The 24,228-nt window shown below is 38.5% G+C and overlaps 4 protein-coding genes across 9 annotated transcripts in view; 1 reads left to right on the top strand and 3 right to left on the bottom strand.

Annotated features, from left to right (window-relative positions):
* The first annotated feature begins 480 nt into the window (after positions 1-480).
* On the top strand, positions 481-2,277 carry LOC118745030 (zinc finger CCCH domain-containing protein 15 homolog). Its single transcript, XM_036478548.1, has 4 exons — positions 481-640; positions 771-1,073; positions 1,150-1,287; positions 1,347-2,277. The coding sequence occupies exons 1-4, from the start codon at positions 572-574 to the stop codon at positions 2,076-2,078; spliced, it is 1,242 nt and encodes a 413-aa protein (XP_036334441.1). The 5' UTR covers positions 481-571; the 3' UTR covers positions 2,079-2,277.
* On the bottom strand, positions 2,267-4,670 carry LOC118745028 (nucleoporin Gle1). The gene is made up of 4 exons (XM_036478547.1): positions 4,552-4,670; positions 4,224-4,478; positions 3,136-4,167; positions 2,267-3,065 (listed from the first exon to the last, which is right to left on the bottom strand). The coding sequence occupies exons 1-4, from the start codon at positions 4,561-4,563 to the stop codon at positions 2,379-2,381; spliced, it is 1,986 nt and encodes a 661-aa protein (XP_036334440.1). The 5' UTR covers positions 4,564-4,670; the 3' UTR covers positions 2,267-2,378.
* A 1,649-nt stretch (positions 4,671-6,319) lies between these two features.
* LOC118745027 (vacuolar protein-sorting-associated protein 25) lies at positions 6,320-7,462 on the bottom strand. Its single transcript, XM_036478546.1, has 2 exons — positions 7,201-7,462; positions 6,320-7,134 (listed from the first exon to the last, which is right to left on the bottom strand). The coding sequence occupies exons 1-2, from the start codon at positions 7,248-7,250 to the stop codon at positions 6,660-6,662; spliced, it is 525 nt and encodes a 174-aa protein (XP_036334439.1). The 5' UTR covers positions 7,251-7,462; the 3' UTR covers positions 6,320-6,659.
* A 4,865-nt stretch (positions 7,463-12,327) lies between these two features.
* The window catches only part of LOC118745026 (latrophilin Cirl), a 27,232-nt gene continuing 15,331 nt past the window's right edge, over positions 12,328-24,228 (bottom strand). For 4 of the 6 annotated variants that reach the window (XM_036478544.1, XM_036478541.1, XM_036478542.1 and 1 more), the window contains 6 exons: positions 16,024-16,253; positions 15,864-15,961; positions 15,047-15,233; positions 14,052-14,936; positions 13,039-13,955; positions 12,366-12,825 (listed from right to left, as the gene is read on the bottom strand). In XM_036478544.1, the coding sequence (XP_036334437.1) occupies positions 12,366-12,825; positions 13,039-13,955; positions 14,052-14,936; positions 15,047-15,233; positions 15,864-15,961; positions 16,024-16,253 (2,777 nt within the window). Of the gene's footprint in view, positions 12,826-13,038; positions 13,956-14,051; positions 14,937-15,046; positions 15,234-15,863; positions 15,962-16,023; positions 16,254-24,228 lie in introns of all 6 variants that reach the window. The other 2 variants (XM_036478540.1, XM_036478545.1) reach the window with 2 other exon arrangements.

The following is a 24,228-nucleotide window of genomic DNA, read 5'->3' as shown; positions in this document are numbered from 1 at the left end:
GAAGTATCTCAGAAGTTGTCCGTCCATGGGGCAACATTCACTACGCATTCCATCGAAGTGTCAGTTCCCTTTATCAAAAGTTCAGCACATCGCAGCTTCGCATTCTTAGAATTATCTAATATTCTGAGTTTGAGCTTTTTCCTTCGGGCATTAGACCTAGCCTCCATCGGGAGGTAGGCTCCTGCAAGTTAATAGTTGTCTCCGAATTAAGGAAAATCTATTAATATACTGATGTGTATATTATGTTTTTATAACTGTAGATCAAGGTAGATGAAAATTATTTTGCTTTGCTTTTTTCTTTAATTTGTCTAATTAAGTTTTTAGTCAGTAGCCAGTAGCGTCTATTAGCTATTAGCGTTTATTACCTAAAGTGCGCATTTACCCTAATTTCACGTGTTCTAAATTTTTGAAATGGCAATACGGCTTGTTTACAAAAATTTGACATTTTGCATGTCCACTTTTGACAATCAGTTGTTAGCGTAATTTGCTGATTTCCTTTATAAACTGTTTTCATTTAGCCACACGGGCGAAATAAACTTATAGAGCTAAAAAGTTCTGTATTGTTTCCAAAATGCCACCAAAAAAAGCTCCAGCTGCAAGCAAAAAGACCGAACAAAAGAAGAAGGAGAAGGTCATTGAGGTAAGTACAAATTCACATTGGAATCCCCGCTGACGGAATGTTCAAGTATGCCTAACCTAACTTTTCACTGCTTATACTGATTCTTGTGCACCGCCACCTCACAATCAAATAAATTGGGGACTGAATGCAGGATAAGACTTTTGGTTTGAAGAACAAGAAAGGCTCCAAACAGCAAAAATTCATACAGCAAGTGCAGAAGCAAGTGCAGTCTGGCGGCCAGCACCCACGTACCGATGTCGATAAACGAAAGGAAGAAAAGGAGAAAAAACTGCTAGAACAGCGTGAATTGGCGAAGATTTTCCGACCTGTGCAAGCGCAGAAAGTGGAGAAGGGTACAGATCCAAAATCTGTGGTGTGTGCGTTCTTCAAGCAGGGCAGCTGTACTAAGGGTGATAGGTGCAAGTTCTCACACGACTTGTCCATCGAACAAAAGGTAAGCGGGAGTTGGTGCACGAAAAAATTTAAATATAAAATATAACTTTATGTTCATTTTAATTGTATTCCAATAGGCGGAGAAGCGTTCAATATACGTAGATATGCGCGATGATGATCCTGATGACAATATGTCCAATTGGGATGACGCCAAGTTAAAGGAAGTTGTGGATAAGAAACACTCCGAAGAAAAGAAAAGACCAACCACGGATATTGTAAGAAAATCGAAATGGTTTTTCTTATTTAAAAATTATATTCCCGTTTCCTTTTAAAGATTTGTAAATACTTCCTGGAAGCAGTTGAAAAATCCAAATACGGTTGGTTTTGGGAATGTCCTAACGGCGGAAAATGTATCTACCGCCACGCTTTACCTCAAGGATATGTGCTCAAAAAGGATAAGAAGAAGGATGACAAACCCAGCGAGATTTCCTTGGTCGACTTAATCGAAAGAGAGCGTGCTGCATTGGGCTCAAATCAAACACGCGTCACGCTGGAAACGTTTTTGGCTTGGAAGAAACGCAAAATACAAGAAAAGAAAGATAAAATGGCTGCTGAGGAAGAAAAGAAGAAAAGCGATTTCAGCAAGGGCAAACAATTTGGCATTTCTGGTAGGGAAATGTTCAGTTTCAATCCTGATCTTGTCGACGACGGTCCAATGGAGGATGGTGATGCAGCATTCGATAACTATGCGCGTTCAGATGACGAAGACGCTATGGAATTCAAGGAATTGGATTTGACTGCACTTTCATTGGCAGCACAAGAAGCTGATGGAACGGGAACTGTAGCCTCTGAATCGCGTTTGCAGGAGCAATCCGATGCGGCGGCGAAGCAGTCTGCAGAAGAGGAAGCAGCTGCGGCCGCTGCAGAAACAAATGATGAAAATAGTACACCTGCGAATGATGCGGCACCTATCAATAAGGAACTTTTCATGGGTCTGGTCGATGAGCTAGAAGACTTGGATATTGATGATGAAGACGATGATGATGACGACGACGACGACGACTAAACCACAAAATCCACAAATGTAATTTTATTGCGCCTTCTCTTAGTGGCTAAAATATCAGTTTATTTAATAGCAGCAATTGCACGTGATCTGCTAAAAATTCAAGAGAATATCGAAGGTAATTACAGTAACTAGTAGCTTTTCTGAAATGATATAATGTTGAATTACAAAAATTTATTAAAACTACAAAATTCCCTATAAATGTGGTTAATGGTTCTTAACTGAAAATTTATTTGCAGCTCATTTCATCCATTAACATTAGTTATTTAAAACCTTATAAATATTAAAACGTTCTTACGCTGACTACCAAAATGACGGCGGTAGCGTACCTTGTGGCGCCGAAATTTGTTTCTGATTCAAGTAATCCATTAAGAGCATCTCTAAGCGCGTGCGTGGGCCACCTTCATCCACTTGTGCGAGCCTAGCAAAATAATCGCGTGAAATATACAACAGCAGCTTGGTGAATTGTTTGCCGTACGTGCGGCACATAGAAAAGCCCAGCGTCTGCAGCATCTCCAAAATTAATGTCGCACTTATGTCGGGCAGAGGTTCGAGACTGCTAAAGTCCACAAGCCAGCGCCAAGCATGCTGAAGTCCATACGGGTGATCTGGGCCTTCAGCCCGTCGTCCATTCGTAATCATTACAGCAGCATATAAGCGCGTAATGCCCGCTTGTCGTTTGAGGTCGTTGTACTCTTCTACGGATTTGCCACGTAGCGGCACAAGAAACGGTGATTCCTTGAAGATATACGCAAGGAAAAGTTTCCCAAAATCTGGTATTAGCTTCCAGAGAGAGACCACAACTGATGCAACTGGAAAGGCGGCTTGGGGATTGCTAGAAATAGCTGTCTCGCCTTGGTTAACAAATCGTTTCGCGGTCAACAGCAGACAATAATTGCGGCCCAACGGATGATCGTTAACACTAACTTGCCCATCAGCAGTTTTTAGCGGTTGTCCATTGAGAAAGTTGAAAATTCGTTCGAATTTATCCTAATAAGTTGGGGGAAAAAGTACTTTTTTTTTTGAAAATTTTAACATTTGCACTTAGCGACATACAAACCTGCAAATGCTGTGGATTGACTGCCGATATAGCATTTAATGGTATGTTGATCGCTTTCTGGCATGCGAATCGATACTTTTTCATATTTTCATCGGACTGCAGAGGTTTCACGCTATCTACCTTTGCCTGATAAAAGCTGTAGATCTCTTGATAGAATTTCAAAGCAGCGGTTGGCTCTTCGTTTGTCGGTGCCGATGATTGTGGCAGTTGCTGTTGTGTTTGCTGCTGTTGTAACTGCATCGACTGTTGTGTTTGGTTTGCTGATTCCTGCTGCGCCTGACCACTCTGCTCTGCTGTCTCATTTTGTGGAGGCGCCTGTGCCTGCACTGTGGCGGTTGCTGGAGTTGATACTTCCACTTGTGTCGCATCAAATGCTGATCGTGACAATGCCAATGCGGCAGCGAGCTCTTCCTCCTCAGCTTTGCGTTGCTCTTCCTGTCTCGCTTGTTCTTGCTGCTTCACTAATTTATCCAAATCCTCATGAATTGTCGCATACAAAGCGTCCATTTTGTTGCACAGACTGTCGGCCAGTTTCAACTCGGTAGCACCGCATTCGTCTGTCTTTATTTTGGTCGTTAACTGTTCGAAAAGCTCGACAAGTTCCTTCAATTGACGATTGTAATCGCTACACGAGAGCAGCGCCTGTTTGTCAATGGAGATAAGTGCCTTTGCAACCGCTTCATATTTGCTGCGAAAAACGCTATGATATTTTGCCACACACTGAAAAGAGAAAAGTTGTAGCTGACGCTTGGCTTGCAGACGCATGGCACCCATTTGCCTTTCGATTTCTTGCAACTCGAGTGCGCTTTGTCTTTCAGCCTCCTCTAGTATGTGTGCGTCATTGCGCTGCTTCTCCGCGATAAGCGCATGCATTTGTTTGCTTTGCTGTTCACGTAGGCGTGCTGCATTTTCTCGTAATACTGTCAGTTGCTTCTCCTGCATGTCTTGCATTTGCTGGCGCACTAACTTCTTGCGTTTCTCTTCAGCGTCGCGCAGCATGAGGGTGGCGCTAACCAATTCATAGTCTAAGGACTTCAATGGCAATGAGGTTAGAGTGAAAGGTCTACACTTGCATTATTTCTACTTACTGGTGAGGGTTTCAGCACGGGTATTATCAGCTTTGGGGAACTTTCTTGAGATTTTGGTGTTTTTAGCTTTTGCGCGGGAATATTTTTGGGACTGTTGGGTGCACTATTGGTCGATTCTTCATGTTTGTATTCGGGCAGATCTGGTCCTATTGTGCGCTCCTTAACTAACGGCGAAATTTCAAGAGCATGCTGGAGCGTTAGCTCATGTGGCTTAATGAGTTCTTCTACCTCGACTATTGGCTCAATATCGACGCCCTTGTGTGTAGATAACATAACAAAATATTTTAAATTATTTAGTTTATAATTTTACATACATATATGCACTTACCACTCCACTCATTTTAAATTGGAGAGCGTAACTTTTTTTAGCTTGATGCAATTAGTTATAGAAAAAAACAACATTTATCGCTACAAAACTCAGTAAATAAACAAATTATGCAGATAGTTAGCGCAGAATCATGATTCAATAATACAAGGTTAGATAATTATTGACAGCTGCGGTTTGACACTCCCTTACAAAAGGTTGCATTTACGGAGGACAGAGAAAGGGCAAGAATGCAATCCCTTGTTTCGAAAATGGTAGTAGAAAAGTACGCAAGTAGGCAATTAGTAGTGAAATCCCTTTCGTAAATTCTAATGTATTTGCAGGAAATCTGGCATTTTAAACGAATGGTTGAACGTAATATTGATATATCTACGTGAATTGAATCATGGCGCAGAATTGCTGCAGAAAATATAGAATGCTTGAATTAGAGCTGGGATACTATCGATAGTTGGAAACTGTCGCTACTATCGATAGTTTTTGAAAACTATCGATGTCGGTTTTAGCGAAACTTCACAATGTCTCTTTACATTCCTACACATAACAATAATTTTTTTATGAAAAAAAAATCACAACTGTCGGCAAAAAAATTTCAAGTCATTGGAATTTTTGCAACTATATGCTTACACTGAGCTATAGTAAAATTTAATAAGCTATAAATTTTAATTATTTTGTAGTTTTTTATGTTTTATACCCTTTTTATACAAAAATAGTAGACACTAGTCAAACAAATAAAAAGTCAAAACTGCTAAAAAATGTTGTAGTGCTATTATTTTGACCAGTACTTTATTCGGTTTCTTATAACTTGGTAATATGTTAATAATTTCCCCTGTTCGGATTTTGATATGCGCCTCCGTATTTGATACCAGTGGAACTTTTATAAGTATGAGTTGTCAATTTAAACGAATATCTTTTGTTTGTTTTGTTGTACTAGAAATGTATTATTATAGCCAATTTCACTTCTTTGCACTCCAAAAGGGACAAACAAAATCCGAATTAAATTTTTCTATATAAAGAATAAGTACAGATTTTACCTGTCGCTATTTAAGTGGATGCAAGTATATGTATATAAGTATATATAATTCAGACGCATAAATTAAAAGTTTATTTTATTATTATAAGAAATTGTTTTTGATGCACTCAAATTTAAAAAAAATTTATATAATCTCTTTAGTTTAAAAAGTAATTTATACATCTTATAAATTTATTAATTTTGCGCAATTGCGCGTTTCAAATCAATACCTTTCCGACGATAGTACTATCGATGGTTTCAACTATCGTTTCGAGTGAGGTACGTTTGTACGTTGAAAATTCAGCAATAATTATCCAACACTCAAAATATCAGAGAATGAGAAAAAATTCTCTCAAATTCTCTCTCATGTTGAGAAACTCGCTAATTTCTGCACGAACGCCAATTTGTAGGAATTCGCAAGTTTCCCTGCCAGCTGGTTTCCACGGTTGCATTTCAAACACAATAAAGTTTTATAGAATTTTTAAAATTCTTTCAGATGGAAAAAACTGGATATACATGCATATTTTTTGTTGTTCTGACTTTCTTTAATATACATTTCAATTTCCTTATCGTACTAGCTGTCGGCTTCTTTATATCGACTCTGGTTGCAATTGCATTGCGAGTTAATTTCAAATCATTGGAATTTACTAAATTAATTATATCAACAAATATTTACTTCCTTTTTTCATAAAAAAAATCGTTCGTGTTTATTAATTTTTAATTTAACGGACTTATTTATTCCAGCAAGAATTTGCAACTGCTCTGATTGATAATTTTTTGGTCTGCACGAACGCGATTTGGGCAAAATCATAATTCGTAAAAATTTTTTGGTCGACGAACAGACCTAATTATGCGCCATCGAACAGCTGATATAAGAACAAAATGGAAAAGAAACACTTCTGCATTGTTAAAGTTAAAAAAAATTTACATTTTGCGAAAAATCATGATTATTTGCAATAATACGTACCTATGTCTATTATTTCGTTAAAAAACCAATCGTTCGATTAAAGCAGATTTGTAATTTTCTTTCCTAAGCCTTGACAGACATTAATTAATATAAGTTTATTTACACATATGGAACTAGCAAAGAAAGCACAGACCCCTAGAAAAACTTTATGCCATAACTATCATCCAATTGCACCACCTCACATTTGCCTTTATTCTCTAGCACGCGCATCGCATTCAACAGCACCGCCTCGTCTATGCCATGGAATTCCATGCCCTCGGAATTATCACCAGATGCAATTTCATACAATGTACAAATCGTATTCATTTGTCCAGTCTGCTGTATCCAGTCATACACCATATTCGCATATTCCTCCAATGTATACCAATACACTTGCCATTCCACGCGTCGTTTATCTAGCGGAGCTGCATGTCCGGTACGTTGCAGCTGTTCCAATATGTGCAATATAGTTTCGGCTGACAAGCGTCGCTTCAATGCTTCATTGTAGAAAAGTGGAAACCCATTTTCGTTGATATTGACTTGGAATTTGTTCAAATGCTTGAGGTAGCGCAGAAAGAGATCAGACCAAACTTTTATTTGTTGATTGCGTGTCTCCTCGTGGGGCTGTAAACTGGGTGATGTGGAAGAGGCAGTAGCTGTGATTAAAAATTTTCGGGATTATTTTTAGCTGACTTACGTGAAAAATGGTGGAAATGTGTACTCCCATGGCCACTGGAATTCAGTCATTTTGTAGAGGCTTGAGAAGTGATTTTTCAAAAATCCAAAAGATGGCAAGTATGTGTATTAATGAAGTACATACAGTGCTGGTTCTTTTTAAAGTAGTTTTAACTTAAAATGCTTGCAAATTTGTTTTGTAAGTGTTTAAAAAATGTTGCGGTGTTTTGCATAGACCAGTTACACAAATGTTTATTTTTCTTTTGTCTGTTGCTATTTAACGGCGTTGTAGTGGTAATGAAACACAGGGTGTCCTTATTTTGCAAAATAACGTAAAAAATATTGCGCAATATTTCCACATGACAGCCATATACTGTGCACTTCTGCGCGCCTATTGATATCGGGGAAATCGAAATTTGTGCTTGCGCCGCGGTAGTAGGGTGCGCGCGACTTTTGAAATCGTCGGTTTTTCGCCGAGTGAATTGATTTTCAAAGAATTTCGGGCCGTCCATTTGAATTCGCACCAAATTTTGTCAAATTTCGTGTCTGCACAGCTATATTTTACTTTTCCCGCTAATTTCCCACCCGTTTCACAAATAAAACACCTTTCAAAGATTACATTAAAATGATTTTAGTATATTTAAATATACATATTTTTACTTACTCTTAGAAAAAATGTATTAACATTTTTTGCTATATACTTTTTTCTTATAATCCGTATTTTGCTCATTTTTCTATATTGTGTTCTGTGAATTTCTTCGATAAACGTTTTTTTATAGATTTTCAATAATATACAAAAAGGGACCGACCAGATTTCAACTTTTAACTCCATGCGCGTCTACGCATTGCAATTGCGGGCAAATGTTAGCGCATCATCAATTTTCGAAACACTCACTTTTAGCGACACAAACATGTTGATTGATACATTTCTCGTTTTGTTTTGTTTTTTTTTGCTTTCTTTTCTATTTTAAATATACGTTTATATAGATTTATTTATTCATTTAATATTTATAATATACGCCGAAACTTACAGCTAATTTACATATACATTTAAAGTGTTTACAGCATCTCTTCATTCAATATTTCTTCAGTATTTACTCCTAGCTCACGTCTGCGGCAACAACACAATACTCATTTCGATTTAGTGTTTGTATATATATTTCTTTTTACCTTATGTATGTAGTATTAATCTTTTTCGTTTACATTATTTTTTATTTCAAATATACAAGTTACATAGGGCTATGGCAGCGTGTTAGTAAAACGAAAAACACAAATATAACAAATAAATGCACAAAACAATTTATAATAAAAAATATTAATATACACAGCAATGAATTGCCTTATAAAGCTTACAAAACATATACAAAAATTAATTAAGCAATATTTTTTTAATTACAAGACTATCGTATCGCCGTTTTTTTTTTGCTGATTTACTGCACAATTGGAAAATAAATTTGCATTGCATTTTGATTTAGACTTATAAGGTAATAAATGCCTATATTATTACTACATCTTAGTACAATATTTATATAATCATACTTTATTTGTTTAATCCTCTTTTTTTTTGCTAAATGTATACAAATTACACAATCCTCTGTGTGTCTGGGCAAGCGCAAATTTTTATACATTTTTATATGCTATTTTATAATTTTGAATATACTACCGTGCGCTCTCCGCCAAAATTCACACATACATACATAGGTTACTATGCAATTTCGCTCATGCTACTTTTTTTACTAAATACAGTTTTCTTTTATTACTGAAATTGTTAAGCTAATTTTCCATTTTTTTTTATTTTTATTTACTTCATTTTTTGGGTGTGCGCCGTTTTTAAATAGTACAACAACATACAGAGAAAGTACACGAGTGGTTTACATTTACAGCTGACTGCTTCAAGTTTATCGACTTCTTTCTTCAACTACTATTAAACACTATTAAACGTTTCAAAATCCTGCCGTTTTCTTTGCAGTTTTTGGCTTTATTCTTTTAAAACACTAAAAAAAAAAAATTTTTTTTCTAACTTGAAAGATTTTCGTAAATGGTGCGCTTTTGTAAGGAATGTTGATACGTCTTCCAAATTGCCTTGCGAGAGCGGTTAAATCAACTTCAGTGAAGCTGTGAAAAAGTGACGACTGCTGAGAATAAATTGTTTTGCGTGTAAATATGGCAGACTTTCACAGCCAGCGCTTAAGTTCAATGAACCACACTCCGCCCGCAATTTGGCAATACAACTATGTACATATACACATGCAATATTTGAACATTTATTTTCCTTCACTATCATAGGTCTGTGTAGCTACACTAATGTACAACTTTTTTTTGTTTAATTTTTAGTTTTTAGTTCGACAGGATACGAGTGGAGGTATTCGATAGTGTTTTAGTTTTACGTGTTAGTTTGAAGACGAGCACGAAAAGAAGGTCTATAGTGGATATTTCTCTAGTGTTGGAGGGCAGGCTGCCTTTTTTTAGAAACGTTTAGTTTAGGGAGTTTAAGCGATTACTGGTTTTTCAAAAGAGTACACCTATTACAGTTACGTTTATTTACAATTATGTACGATTGAAGCGATTTCTTATGCACTTTACGCAGTTAACTTACAATTAAAGATGCATGTATTCTTCTTTTACGAAATAGGAAATCGAAATGGAAAAGAAACAAAATGTTTTACACTTAATTAGAAATGCTTTGGAAAAAGTTTGGTTGATAAAAAATACAAGAACACAAATTCGGGAAACCTAAAAAAATCCATTTCAGTTAAACAACAAGTAATTTTTACAAAACCGACTTCAATCCTCATATAAAAATTTAATAGTACCGTTACTTTCTTCATGACCAAATGATCGGATCTAAACTAAATTAGTATGGGACCACCCTTGAGTCAACACCTTTCGGATAGAAAGTCATCGAAATCGGTTAACGTGGTAATAAAAAAAAATATTCCGACGAATCGATAACCTTCTCAATTTTTTTTGAAGTCGGTTGAAAAATATTCCGACGAATCGATAACCTTCTCCTTTTTTGATGTCCGTCAAACTAAAGGCTTATGGGATTAGAAGGTAGACCAGTTTAAATTTTGAACGATTTCGATAGAAAACAAGTATTCAAATAACGAAAGTGATATACAAGGTTAGAACCAGTTTCCATTTCAACCAGTTTGAATGGAAAAAACAAGTATTCAAACGATGAAAATGTTAATAACATTTGGATCAGTTTCAATTTCGGCTAGTTTTGATTGAAAAACAAGCATTGAACGTGTTTTACAAGATTTACAGCAGTAACTCCAAATATTCGAGTAAAAAAAAAAAATGTATTAAAGTTTGTTCGACCACATGCCAGCTTTATTTAGTTAGGCCAAGAGCTTTGAAATTGTACAGTATAAACTGAAAATAATCAAAATTGGAAACGATATTTTAAACCAGTTCGATAAATAGTGCTTAGAATGTTAAACCCGAAGGTTCAGCAAAATATAACCTCATACGAATTATTCAGACTAGAACTCGGCTGCAGAAAACATTGGAGGCAGTAAAAAATTTTGGAAAAAAACTAAGAACTTCGGTTTCAGACGAAACTTTATCAAAATTTAAATAAAAACAATTCAAAAAATTCAAGAAGTAAAATATGTAGAAAATAGCAGCCAAAAATATGTCAGAAAGTTGCCAAAGTTGTAAGTTGTCCTAAAGTAAAGAAAAATAAAACTTTTAGACCTGCTTGATACCAATTCGGTGTGGGTAAAAGTTTGAATTTTTGTGAAGTAAATATAGCTTTTTGTGGTACAAACGAAACGAAACTGAAATGCATCGAAATATAATATTTTTGTACCAGCAGAGTTTACCACTACGCATAATTATTATTTTTTTGTCAAATTTCAATACTATTCCTTCGAACCTTTTTAATGAATGTTTTATGCTTCAACAACAAGTGCATCAAAATTATCGAATCGAAAAATGTAAATAGTATCCGTTAGGTAAAAAAATAGGGCGACATAAAACGGAGGCAAATGTATTTGTACAGAAACTTTAGAGTAATAGAAAAAATAAAAGAAGTTGAAGCTTTGGTTTTTTCCCTATAAATCAAAATTGCATCAGCATAATAATTATAAATACAAATTATAGAAAAAAACCTTGAATGTTTAGAACTATGTAAATGTGTGTATATCAGAACAAACAAAAAATGTTAGACCATTCATTTTAATTGAACTGAATTTAAACATTTGCGTCGATGTTTATAAATTAGTTCGTAGCGTAATTTAAAATTTGCTTTATACTAAATTACCGGCTAAATTTTTTTTTATTAATTTTTTGTCAACGACAATGCTTTATGAATAGAAAAAATTTCTTTAGAATTTGGATATTAATTATAATACCAAAAAATGTAAAAAATGCATTTACAAAGTATACTTCCAAACTAAAGCGTAAAGTGAGTTTCAACGAAAATTAAAAAAAAAATTTATAATAAATAGTTTCTTTCAAAGCGTCCAAAACCAGAGTAAATACTTTCTTTTAGAAAAATTATCCATAAGTAAAAACTACTGCAAAATGAAGCAAAAAAATTTTCAGTAATGTATGATTCCGATCTAAAACCCAACAAAAAATAAAATCCATTATAAAAAAACTGTAATCTCCACTAGCTTTTATGTAGTTATGTATACATTTCCGGCGGCACAGCAAACAAGACTTGAAACAAAATAAAAATAAACACGCTACTAAATAGTTGCTTAAAGCTTTAAGAGTTACAACAAAATGTCTGGCGGCGAGGAAATTACGCTTTGCCGCTATCTTCTTTTTGGCTCAGCTTAGCTGGGCATCATGTATGGTGTGCAACAGCAGGAGTTCTATAGTTTATCATTAAACATTTACATGCATACGTACATATCGGTATGTTGTATTCATTCTTTACATACTAAATTTGTTATACGTTAATAAATATCTCTATTACCTTTTGCGCTTTACACGTATAACATTCATACACTCACATCCATACAAAAACAATTAGTAATGCCTTCAAAGCGAGCTTTAAACTAACAGCTAAAAAGCCAAACACTAGTGTCTTACGCATATGTCTGTCTTTAAATCGGCTTTGCTTTAAATCAGCGCCGGCTTGCCTCGACGCCTGACCGCTCTGCAGCTACGCTAATTAATTTTTTTTAATTACACTACCTGACCTCCGAGGTCCAGCTGCTGTTTCGCTCCTCACTTGGGCAGCGGTTCCAGATAACAGCGCACTGTATTATTCTCATCAAGCATTGCAGAAATATTCCGGCCAATAATCGGCTGAGTGTGCGACGATGACGGTGTTGTTGCTGTTGTCGCCTTTAGTGTTGTTGGCGACAATTGTTGCCTCTTTGGCAGGGGATACTGTTGTTGTTGCTGATTGGCCGGCGGTAAAGGTGGTCCACCACCACCACCGCCTCCATGAGTCGTCGTGAATAGTTCGTGTACGCCTATTCGATTACTCGGTGAGATCTTTTTTAAGGCGCGTATTGATCCCGCGCCGCCACTGCCACCGCCGCTAATGCCAAAAACCGTCGCGCCTATGCCACCACCATTACCGCCTGACGCGGCTGACGATGCTGCATTGTGGTGATCAAAGTAAGCTGCTACCGCTGCTGCCTTTTCGCTCACTGTGTTGTCGGCTTTTTTGCGCTGCCTTCTGTAAAATAGCAAAATATAGGAGAAATTATTAGAATCAAGCACTGCAGCAATCAAAATTTAGCGTGACTTAAATATTTGTTGTGGCCTCTACACGCTCAAATATAACGCGTAAACTTACTAACACTACAAAACATTGAACCCCCACAATTTAAGAGATCTCATTCTACGCTAGCAAATATCTTATGTAGAAAAATTGTTCTTCAATACTCACTGAAACCGCCGCTGAAACTCTTCATCCTGCATCGCAATCAGTCGCCGCATGCGTTCGTCGCCCTGCGGCAACCCACGCCGTTGCGCGCTTTCGTCCTCTCCATCGTCTTCATTGTCGTCGTCGTCGTCCTCGTCGCTGGACGCACCACTCTCTGCATGGCCATATCGACTGCCACCTCCATTGCCACTGCTACCGGCGCCACCCAAAACACCATTTCGCGCCGCCTCATAGTGATGACGCTGACGTAGCTGTTGCTGCCTCTGTTGACGGCGCATGGCACTACCACTCTCACTATCGCAACAATTCACTTCATCGTCATCGTCGTCGTCATCATCGTGATGACCATACATATTCAAATCCATATCGTAGTGTTGGACATCGGAATTGCGATTACTGAGGATTTCCTCATATACTGGGCCATCGCCACCGCCAATGGAGTTTTGATTGTAGTACTGTTCGCTACCCGCGCGTCCGCTCGGGTCATACTCCTCATGGCTCAGATCACAGTTGGAATGCTTATTTCTATAGTAACGCTGTGTCGGCGTGTGCGCTGCGCCCATAAACTCTGGCGAGTGGTGATGGGGATAGTGGTACGCGTGTGGTGCGGGCGCAGGCGGTGGTGGCAATTGTGAACCGGCGCGTCGACCTAAGTGCAGCAAATGCGCATGCGCTGCTGCTGCCGGCTCTAATTGTTCCTCGTCTGAGGATAGCTGTTGCTGCTGTTGATGATGTGCCGCCAACATCATGGCTGCAGATGCATGGCGACGATGTTGTTGTTGTTGCTGCTGATGTTGTTGTTGCTGTTGGTAGTAGGCAGCTGCACCAACCGCTTCGTCGTAATGCGGATACTGTTGCTGATGCTGCTGTTGTTGCTGCTTCAACGTAGTCTTCTTGTACGAGGGATAGAAGAGAATCTGCTGCAAAAAATTATGCGTTCACAAAGAAATTAATTAATTTTTTGTTTTATATCTGTGGGTTTACAATTTATAGACTCCATTTATTTTGAAACTCACTTGTGAGGCCGCTGTGGTGCGGCTATGCAACGAGCCGCTCGGCGAATCGCCACCAATTCCACTACCGCGCTTCTTCTTGCCATGCGGCTGATGTTTTTGCGTCCAATAAAAGAACTCATGGGCCTGCTGCGGGGAAACGGCATTACCCGGGTAGTCGCGTGGATGCGCCAAACTCAAAGCATTATTACCACCGCTCGCCTTTCCCATCGGCTGCTTCCAGCCGTAGTAGTCAGGTTGATGGTAGTACGCCTCCTGTGGCCCGCCGCCAGCTGATGTGATACCCGCGCTAATCATCTGCTGCTTCTGCCCGCCAAAAATGAGGTGCGTTGAGCCAGCCGACGAGGTAGGTGAAGTGTGACCGGCACTAGGTGTGCGCAGACCGCCACTGCCGCCCACTGAATGCAGTGTATTTCCACCTCCACCACCGCGCTCCAGCACAATATGGCCTTGCATAGCGTCAATTATAGAGTGCCCGCCCTTGCCATGCTGCAACGACGACATATTCGGGCCAACGCATTTCACTGCATCCGCATCGCCATCCCCGCCGACTGAAGCCAAAGTACGCGAGTCATTCAGCTCACAATCTGAAGAAGCAATAATAGCATCCTCAGCGGCCGATATAATATTGCCGGTCTCATCCGACACTAAGCCATCACTGCCTATTGGCAATTTCGACTTCTTCAATTGTGCTGTGCTTGAAGTGCCGCGATGCGTGCCGGAAAGAGTGCCACCAGTACCACCACTGCCATTGCCCGTGCCGACACCACCAGCACTGCCAATGCCATTATTGCCCACTATGCCCGAGGAGATGGAGGCTTTCGAGCAGCGCAAACACTTAGGCAGCCAAGAGTTTTGGCGTACATATTTACGATATTCGCGACGGATCTGCAGGCAAATGGGGAATGTAGAAGGAATTGAATATTAGAAGTACGTTAAAAAAAAAGACGAAAATAAATGGAAATGAACTGCAGACGGTAGGACAAATCGTTACTTACTTTTTCATTTTGTATGCAATGAAACACGAAAATATACAATCCCATTAGAGTATTAAAACTAATGAAAAGATAGCCGCATACAACGGCCAATTCATCTTCCGTTTTGGAGAGACGCAAATAATAGTAGGCGGAAATCCAAACGGCGCTCAGTAACAGCAGAAATATAAATGAGCAACGAATGTCGAAACTGTGTAAAAGCAAATTTGAATGAACTCGCAAAAAGTAATAGTAAGAAATGCAATGTAAAAATTTAATTAATTGTACGGAAACGAACAAAACCATGTGAATCGATATTAATGTTTCTATAAAAACATCTATAACAATATCGATTAGAAACATATCAATAACGATATTAATAAATATATCAATACCTCGGTAAAAAATTATCAATAACTACACAAAAAACAACAATTATTTTGATAACGATTTCTTGGTAACAATGACAATAAATATATTTGGGTTGTTCACACTTGCCTGGTTATCAGGTTATCTGGTTAAAAAATTATTATTCTGTAGTGTGTTATTGTTGTAAAGTGAATAGAATATATAACCACATAACCTGATAACCAGCGAAGTGTTAACAACCCAATTGAAATAAACATCGATAAATTTATCAATATGGTATTTCCACGCTTTTTATTTATATGTTTTTGATCTTGGCCTTTAATTAATTTATTGTAGAAATTTCCGTCGACCAGGCTTAACGATAAGTAGTCTTATTAAATAATAATTCAAAATATCGGGTCTCGAGCTTGCGAAAAATTCTACAATATACAATTTACTTTTTTCTAAAAAGCAAAACACTTCTTATACGTACCGCACATTGGCAAGCCGTGTGTGTTCCTTATTTTTCAGTGTTGTATGACTCTTGCGGCACATAATCACCCACGACAGGAATGTGTAGCCGATGGCGCCCTTAAATGACATTACCAAATTATTGTAGGTCATTCTTAACGCCAAGGGCAGTGCCAACTTACCAGTAAAAATAGCAAAACAGGCGCCACAAAGCTCGAATAGAAAAGCGTATTTGCCTCCATTAGCACACAAAAATCATTTTGTGTATAAGTATTGGGATTAATGACCAACGAAATGGCAACAATTGTGAGCGATAGGCCATAGGATAGTAAATAGTAACAATTCACTTTAGAGGTTTGGTCAACTTCCAGTAACATGTCATCGGTGGTTAGTGTTGAGTATGATTGGAATGCTAAGGGAGATTCCGAGAAAATAAAGAAATATGTACATATGTATAAGAAAGATCTAAATACAAAAAATGTATATTAAATTTATGTATCATCGATTGTCATAACCTTAACCTGATACGAGTTTCTAAACATATCGATAACAATATCGTTAAATTCTATCATTAAATATATTTTGCAACTAATAATGAAGCAATGAATTTTTTTTTTAATTTTTCAAAACATTCACCATAAAGCTTTTTAAGGGGTGACCCATCTATACCTTTTTAATTTTAAATAAAACACATGAAACAGAACCGGACATCGGAATCTTTATTATTACCTAAAGGAACAATCTCTGGCATTTACTTTTTAAAAATGATTTATCGTTCTCAAATCCCTACTGCGACGCCTCCCGCTACCACCATATGGCAGCACCCTCCCGAGCAGCACACAGCAAATGTCTGAAAGGCATGCAACACAACTCGCTGACACCCCACAAGGCGCTGGATACATTGCGCACCATCGAGACCGCGAGCAAGATAATGGTGGTGGCTTAGCTTGGTAACACCGAACCTACATCAAGTTTTCCAAAGCTGTTTGGAGCGGCTTCGCGGAAGTTACTGAAAGTATCTTCTCTGCCCTCCCCACACCAAACGACGTTCACGTAGGTGAGCTTAAGTTCCGCAGGGTTGTCACTGCTGCTGCAGCCCACTTCATTCCAACTGGATGTTTTTCGCACCCCCGTCCAAATTTTCCTGCCGAAGTGGCTGCCCTAGCTGACGAGCGTGACAACCTTCGTCAGGCCAATCCCGGAAATCCCCGCATCAGGGATCTCAATGCGGAGATTCGGCAGCTTGGGCTTGTTGCAATCACAACCGGCTTGTTGTGCGAATTATTAAAGTATCACGTTCGGTTTAGATTTTTGGCAAACGTTTTATCAATTGGGAAATTGCAACAGTTATGCAAATTTTCATCCGCGCTGCAGTATTGCTGCTTTTATTACGTTCCTCGAACAGGCCCCTTGTGAACGTACATAAACGGAAGAAGTGGGAAGAGAACTTGCAACTTCACCTCTGGTGAGAGACAGCTTTGGTCAACCGTGAGGTCACTGTCCAATCCGACAAAGCGCGACGACAGAGTCTGAATCACTTTCGGCGACCACGCCTCGTCGGATACGGAGCGATGCACAAGCTATTTCAGCCGACAATTTAATTCAATCAATCAATTAATTTTGGTCTTGCGGGAGTAGACTATTTAGCCAAGGTTTTTAACCTGTCAATGGCCACTCTCGTCGTTCCCGACATCTGGAAGATGGGGAGGGTGGTCCCACTGATCAAACTGGGGAAACAAGCCAACAAAGGAGTCTTATGGCCCGATAACTCTCCTTTCCCCGGTAGCGAAGACACTGGTGGCCTTGCTGCTCCCTCATTTTACGAACCACCTGACCCCAGCGAAGCATCAACATGGATTCACATGCATAGCACAACAACAGCACTTAACACCATAAACACTAAGATAACACGTGGCCTAAACCGTAACCGCCCCTGTGAAAGGACTATTCTAGTAGCGTTAATTCTGTCAGAAGCGTTTAATACCGTCAGTCACTCCACACTGCTAGAACACATAGAGGCCTCCCCTCTCCGGCAGAGCCTCAAACGGTGGTCGGCGAATTATCTGAGTGGTCGACGCTCGTCAGTAATGTTTAGAGACAACTTGAGCAAATCCAGGAAAATAAAACAGTGGGTTCCATAGGGTGGTGTTCTTACCCCACTACTGTTTAACTTCTACATTTCAAAGCTCCCTCAACCGCCAGAGGGAGTCTCGATTGTCTCTTACGCCGACGACTGCTCGATAATGGCCACTGGGAATAGAGTTGATGACTTGTCCTCGAAAGTAAACGGTAACCTCTACGAGATTTCTCGCTTCTTTACTGCAAGGAGCTTAACCCTATCCCCTACAAAATCCTCAGCTACCCTATTCACCACCTGGACGATGGAGGTCAGACTGCAGCTGGGTATTCAACTCGATGACAAACCAGTTCCTAAGGTGAATAACCCGAAAATGCTCGGAGTGACTTTCGACAGTCTTCTCTCCTTCTCCGCGCACACAACCGCAATTGTCAACAAAGTACGGAACCACAACAAGGGTCTCAATTCGCTAGCCGGCAGCACCTGGGGCAACAAAGAAACGTTGCTGGTAACATACAAGCCTATTGACCGGCCGGTTCTAAACTACGCAGAGCCAGTCTGGTCGCCGGGGACCAGTAGGACGCAGTGGATGAAGCTGCAGACAACTCAGACCACAGCACTCCGGATGTCTTCTGATGTCGCTATATCACCTGCATGACGATGCGCAAATGCTCCTCATTAAGGAGCACAATACAATGCTCGGCATGCAATTCTTAGTAGTGTAAGCATAAGCATGTATGCACGTTGACTAACAAATACGATGTGTAACTAGCCCTTAAGCTATTTTGCAATTGTGTTTACACCTTAAGTTATGTGTCAAGACCTTAAGATTTGGTTGTTTTGTTAAGAGCGTGGGTAACCACCATCTTGGCATTGAATAAAAGAATCAGAATCAGATTGACTACCAACCACGCTAGACGTTTGTAATTTATTATAGAGTTCGTTTAAGCGTTTTCAGTAGGGAGCCACAGGCGTGAACACCCGAACAGACACTTGCTCGCTGAGGAGCCCTCGCCCGACAGCATATCGACAGGCCTTGAACGGCATTCGCAGGGAGTCAGTCTCATGTTACGTAGACTCCAGACCTGTGATAGCCGTTCTGGGCACACAACCACCTGACGTGGACGAGACGGAACTTCGTTTGCCTCGAGAGACTCGGGCCAAAATAGCGCAACCACGCTCTGCCTACTGCAGTACTGCAATGAATGCCCGGCATGCGGAGAGACACAGCACGACTCGAAACATCTTTTCGCATGCCTGTAAAACCCCACTCGACTGACGCCTCTGTCCCTATGGACGGACCTTATAGAAGCTGCACGTTTCTTGGGTCTCCCGTTAGTTGAGCTTGCCGACAACGAGTGTGAGACTAGCCCATATGGGCGGGATTGTGGTTATAGCCGCTACAACAACAACAACAACAAACAGAGCTTCGTCTGCCTCGGGGGACTCGCACAACAATAACCCAACTTTGCTCTGGCTACTGCAGCAGGTTAAACTCGTACCTGAGCATGCGGAGACACCCCACGACTCGAGACATCTCTTCGCATGTCCCCTAAGCCCCACTCAGCTAACACCTCTGTCGGACAAATCCACTTAAAGTTGCACCATTCCAGGGGCTCCCATTAGTTGAGCTTGACGACAACGATTGAGACAAGCCAATCTGGGCTGAGTTGCGTAGCCGCTACAGCAACAACAACATGTCGCCAACATTTGGTTCAAGTTATCGTGTGATACCACACCTCTGGATTTTTTTCTTTAGGATTAAGTGAAGTCGGTAAGCTTGCTATGATTCAAATTTTGGAAGCCAACATTACTCGCGTAATTCGCGTAATGCTGAAGAGTAATTAAAAATTCGACATTTTTTAGAAATTATTTTTAAGACGTAAATGTCCGAAAATGTCTTTCGGGTAAAAGTAGAGATTCCGACATTCGGCTCTGTTTTAAAGGGTTTATTTAAAATTAAAAAAGGTCTAGATGGATCACGCTGTATAAGATAATGATGAACAAAGTTGTATTTACTAAATAGCAAGTACAAAAGTGTTTAGGTATTTATGTTTTAGTAAGTACCAAATTACTACTATTTAGTTAAGCATTTGTACATACAAGTATGTATTTACTGTATCCATTTTCGATTCACCATTTCCCTACTGGCTTGCGGTCATACCTGCTAACTCATAGCCAATTTAACGAAAGAAATTTAATTGAGAAATGATTTTTTTTTTTTTGAATTTAATATGCAACGTTTCGGATTTAGCGGAGATGCTTGGCGAATCACACAGCAATAAATACTAAGTAGAAAGGTATAGCTGCTATAACTTCTACCGCTTAGACTTTGTTGCTTTTTCAATTTTTCCTAATAAACAATCGTGGTACAAAGCTCAATAAAAATATAAAAAAGAAAGGAATTTAGTTAGATGCGTCTAACGAAACACCGCGTACAAAAGTACCTTGGGACTTTGGCTTCACTAAATACTAGATACAGAAGAACTTAGTACTTTTGGCTTGACTTTTGTTTAACCATGTATAAAAGTAAAGAATCGCGGAATTTTCCAAATAAAATTTATTTGCGATTTGCTTTGCTGAGCTGAGGTGAGTTGAAATGAGGTAAACTGAATTTAGCTGGAATGAGTTGATGTGATTTAAGGTAAGGAACGTCAGGTGTTATTGTTTCAGATTTTCCTAAATTAAAAATTAAATTTAGCATTTAGCAATTCCTGAATAATAATAATAATAGGTTCGCGCCTACGCAATCAGATTTATCGTAAGCTTCGCACGAAAACCACTTTTTGGCGTGCGCCTTGATACTTTTATACAAATTGGAAGGACCTACGATTGTGTTTTTATGAGAAGCTATTTTTCATGCAGAAAAAACTTTTTATTTTTTTTTATGTTAGTCGCAAACTGGGCTCCATCCCACGCCCAGCGGAAGGGCAGAGCGCATTTCTAACCATTACACCACAACGGCCGCCAACCAGTAACTCCTGAATACCAAAGTTTTTTTCTTAAGTCCTGTATGCAGCTCTCAAGAAGAGCAAAAACTCCATGTAAAATGACGTACAAGAAACGGCTATGAAATTTTCTGGTGTAACATTGTCTTGAGGCAGTTCGCAGTTCTTAAGAAATTTACCACGCATTCTACTACACTTTTCTAAAGTTTTTTTGTGAAAAAAGAGCACAAGGCAACTAATGATTGCAACAGAAATATATGCTCGTTCCATTATTTCTTGAGGAAAGAGTGAGGTCACAGGCTGGTGAAGTATCAGATGTCAAAATTCCTTGGACACACAGTCGAAATAATGTAAATTTTTTTCTTGACCGTTTTCACGGGAGCTGCATACTGGCCTTTAAGTACTAAGACATCTCCAAATACCCAGTACCCAAACTGGTACTTCAAATAGAAACGTATGTACATAAGTATGATATAAGATATATACAGCAGAATATGTATATAGGTCAAATGACTGTAATAAATAAATAAAAAATTAGAAATAGCAGAAAGCGGTTTATTGTTTCCGAAGGGCGAAATATCTTAAAAGGATTTTTTGGGTGTTCACACAGCGAATGAATTTCTGGCAATCTTTCTCGATACTAAAATGCAATCGTGAGCCGCTCATGCAGTCAAAAGATTTCAAAAGAAAAACATTAATTTCAAAGATATTGAGTTTTATCAAATATGGTAAATGCATAACAAAGGGTTAATTTCTCTGTTAACATTTTTTGACATTACAGTCAGCTATAGGTGCAATCCCGTATTCCTCGGACTAAAACTAGTGAAACTGTCAAAAAATAAAAATTCGCTCAGAGCGAGAAAGTAACATTGAAAAGTATGGGATCGCTTTCTAGTAAAAAATCAACTTCAACATAACCTCCAAACTTTGGTTGTCAATTTTTCTTATTTTGTATGTAAACACACTCACCTCACACAAATAAATAACCAAAATACTTTAAAATTCATTACAATAAACTTGAACAAGTAATTAAATACTTTTCAACATGAAATAGCAGTGCACTTTTCTTTTGTTTACAATTTGGTTGTCAAACACTGTAGTGTGTTGGTTGTTTGACACATTTACCAGAATTTACCAGCAAAAAATCTTTGGACTAAAGGCTCGGTACGGTACAGTGCGGTATAATCCCCTGATATGCGGTATCAAATACCTGGCGGTATATGGGAGGGTGACAGGTAATAAGATCAACGGAAATAAGGTCAATTGACTTTATTTCCCACCCTGGTGCGAAATAAAGTCAATTGACATTATTACCTTTTTAAAAACGAAATAAAATCCATTGACATTAGTTGCGTTTTTTACTGATTTCCAGTAAAATCCAGTAAAAGTTTTTACGAATTTTCATGTTTTGGCGTTTTCGTACGCAAAAACTTGCAAAGTAGGGGAAATTGAGAGAGCGAAAAATGACAGTTGAAGTTGCAAGTTTTTACTGGATTTTACTGGATAAATTTTTACTTGTAAGAATTTGCCAGTACGAAAAACAGCTGATCGCATGTTGCTGGATGAAATTTAAACTAATAAGGAAACTGTTTGTGGGTTTTTATTGTTGAATTTCACAAAATAAACCTATTTAAATACAAAATATATTGTTTTATTAGGAATTTGCTGCGAATAAACAACCAATTTATCAGCTGTTCATGAAACTTGCAAATTATTACTGGAAAAGCGTTCGCGTACTTTATTGCAAATTTTTTCTATGAGAGCGAATTCTTAGAAATAAAGTTACTGGAGAGTTGCTGGCAAGTTACTGGATAATTTGTAAAAAAACACAACTATTATTTCTCTTTCAAACACTAAATTTGCTTAGCTTCGCGGTAGCCGGCGTCAGCGCGCCACACCGCGCGCGACCGGCGCGCACACCACGTCACGCTACGCCGCGGCCCCCGGCTCCCCTTCCCCGTCTCCCGCTGTGCTGTAACGCAGGTAGATTTATTTTTTGTATACGTTGAAATAAAATTTGTATATATTTTAAACATCGAGGGATTATATTCAATAAAATACCCTCTATCTGCGCACTTTTCACAAAGATGAGATTCTGATATAAAAATCCACCTAAGCTTTAACTGTCATCAGTGATATTAATGCTACCTTATATAACGACAGGTAATAAGTCCCAGAAGGTTTCTAAAACCACAAATTAGTTTTTGTGCAAATTGCAGATAGAGGGTATTAATGAATTCAAGCCCTCGATATTTCACATTTTTATATTTGTAAGTTATTAGAAGCAGGGATGCCAACTTGGCTCAAACCGTGCCATTTGTCCCTATTTTACTTCAAACGGCACTTAATTTTTCAATTTGGCACAAAGTGCCAAAATGGCACTTTTGTAAAAAAAATTACATTTCAATATATTTTTGTGAAATCCTTTGCGTGCACTTCTTTTTCTCAACTAAAATTTTTTAATTTATAAAGGCTATTCAACTGGTTTTTCTTATTTTATCATTGCACTTTTGTTTGGAAAATGTAGCTTTATTTTATTGCTAAATGTGAATGATTAAAAGGAATGAGACCTTTTTTGGCACTGTTAATTTTTCTATTTGGCACATTTTCGCACTTTTTTCTCCTCAATATGGCACCTTATAACTAAGAATAGTTGCCAGCCCTGATTGGAAGATTTCTGCTGCGTTTTGGAGCAACAACTTGTCTGCAGTAAAAAAGCATATAATTTGTGTTTCAAAAGTGTGTGAAAACCAATCAATTAACTTATATGATCTCGGTTCCGATATTAAATAATCAATAATTGTTTATACCCGCATTTTGGCACATTGGCTCGTTGAATGTGCCATCTAATAAATAGTGTCGTCATTCTCCTTAGCTGCTTTTAAATGATGTCGTCACAAATTACTGGCGGAGACATGAATACAGTGTAAGAAAATTTTTTTTCTATAATTGTTTCCTTATAGAAAAGTTGGTTTCTTTTCCACCTTAGACATTCCGAATTCGTTCAAAATATGCTAATTTAAAACACAGAATTCTTTCAGTGTTCCTCCGGGGTTTTTGGACATGGACTGTTTCTTCAATTTAATAGTGTTCGCTTTATTTTTGTGGAAACGAAACATGTTTTGCAAGTTATGGATCATTTCTACACTCTTTCTTCAAATATTTCTCGTATTCCAGCTGTGCACAGGCGATTAGTTTTTCGCATCGTGTTTTTACACATTCCTAATAAAAATTTTTTTTAATAAAATCAAATGGTGGTAGTTCATGATTGTGGTGGATTAATATCACAACACTGAGGATTTGGCAATAACCTTTTTAACCGACTTCCAAAAAAGGAGGAGGTTATCAGTTCGTCGGAATAT

Source organism: Rhagoletis pomonella, unplaced genomic scaffold (genome assembly GCF_013731165.1).
Source record: "Rhagoletis pomonella isolate Grant_MI unplaced genomic scaffold, Rhpom_1.0 Rhpom_scaffold_00008, whole genome shotgun sequence".
In the NCBI taxonomy this organism is placed as follows: domain Eukaryota; kingdom Metazoa; phylum Arthropoda; class Insecta; order Diptera; family Tephritidae; genus Rhagoletis; species Rhagoletis pomonella.
The sequence above is the reverse complement of the archived record's forward strand: the minus strand, read 5'-3'. Positions and strand labels throughout refer to the sequence as shown.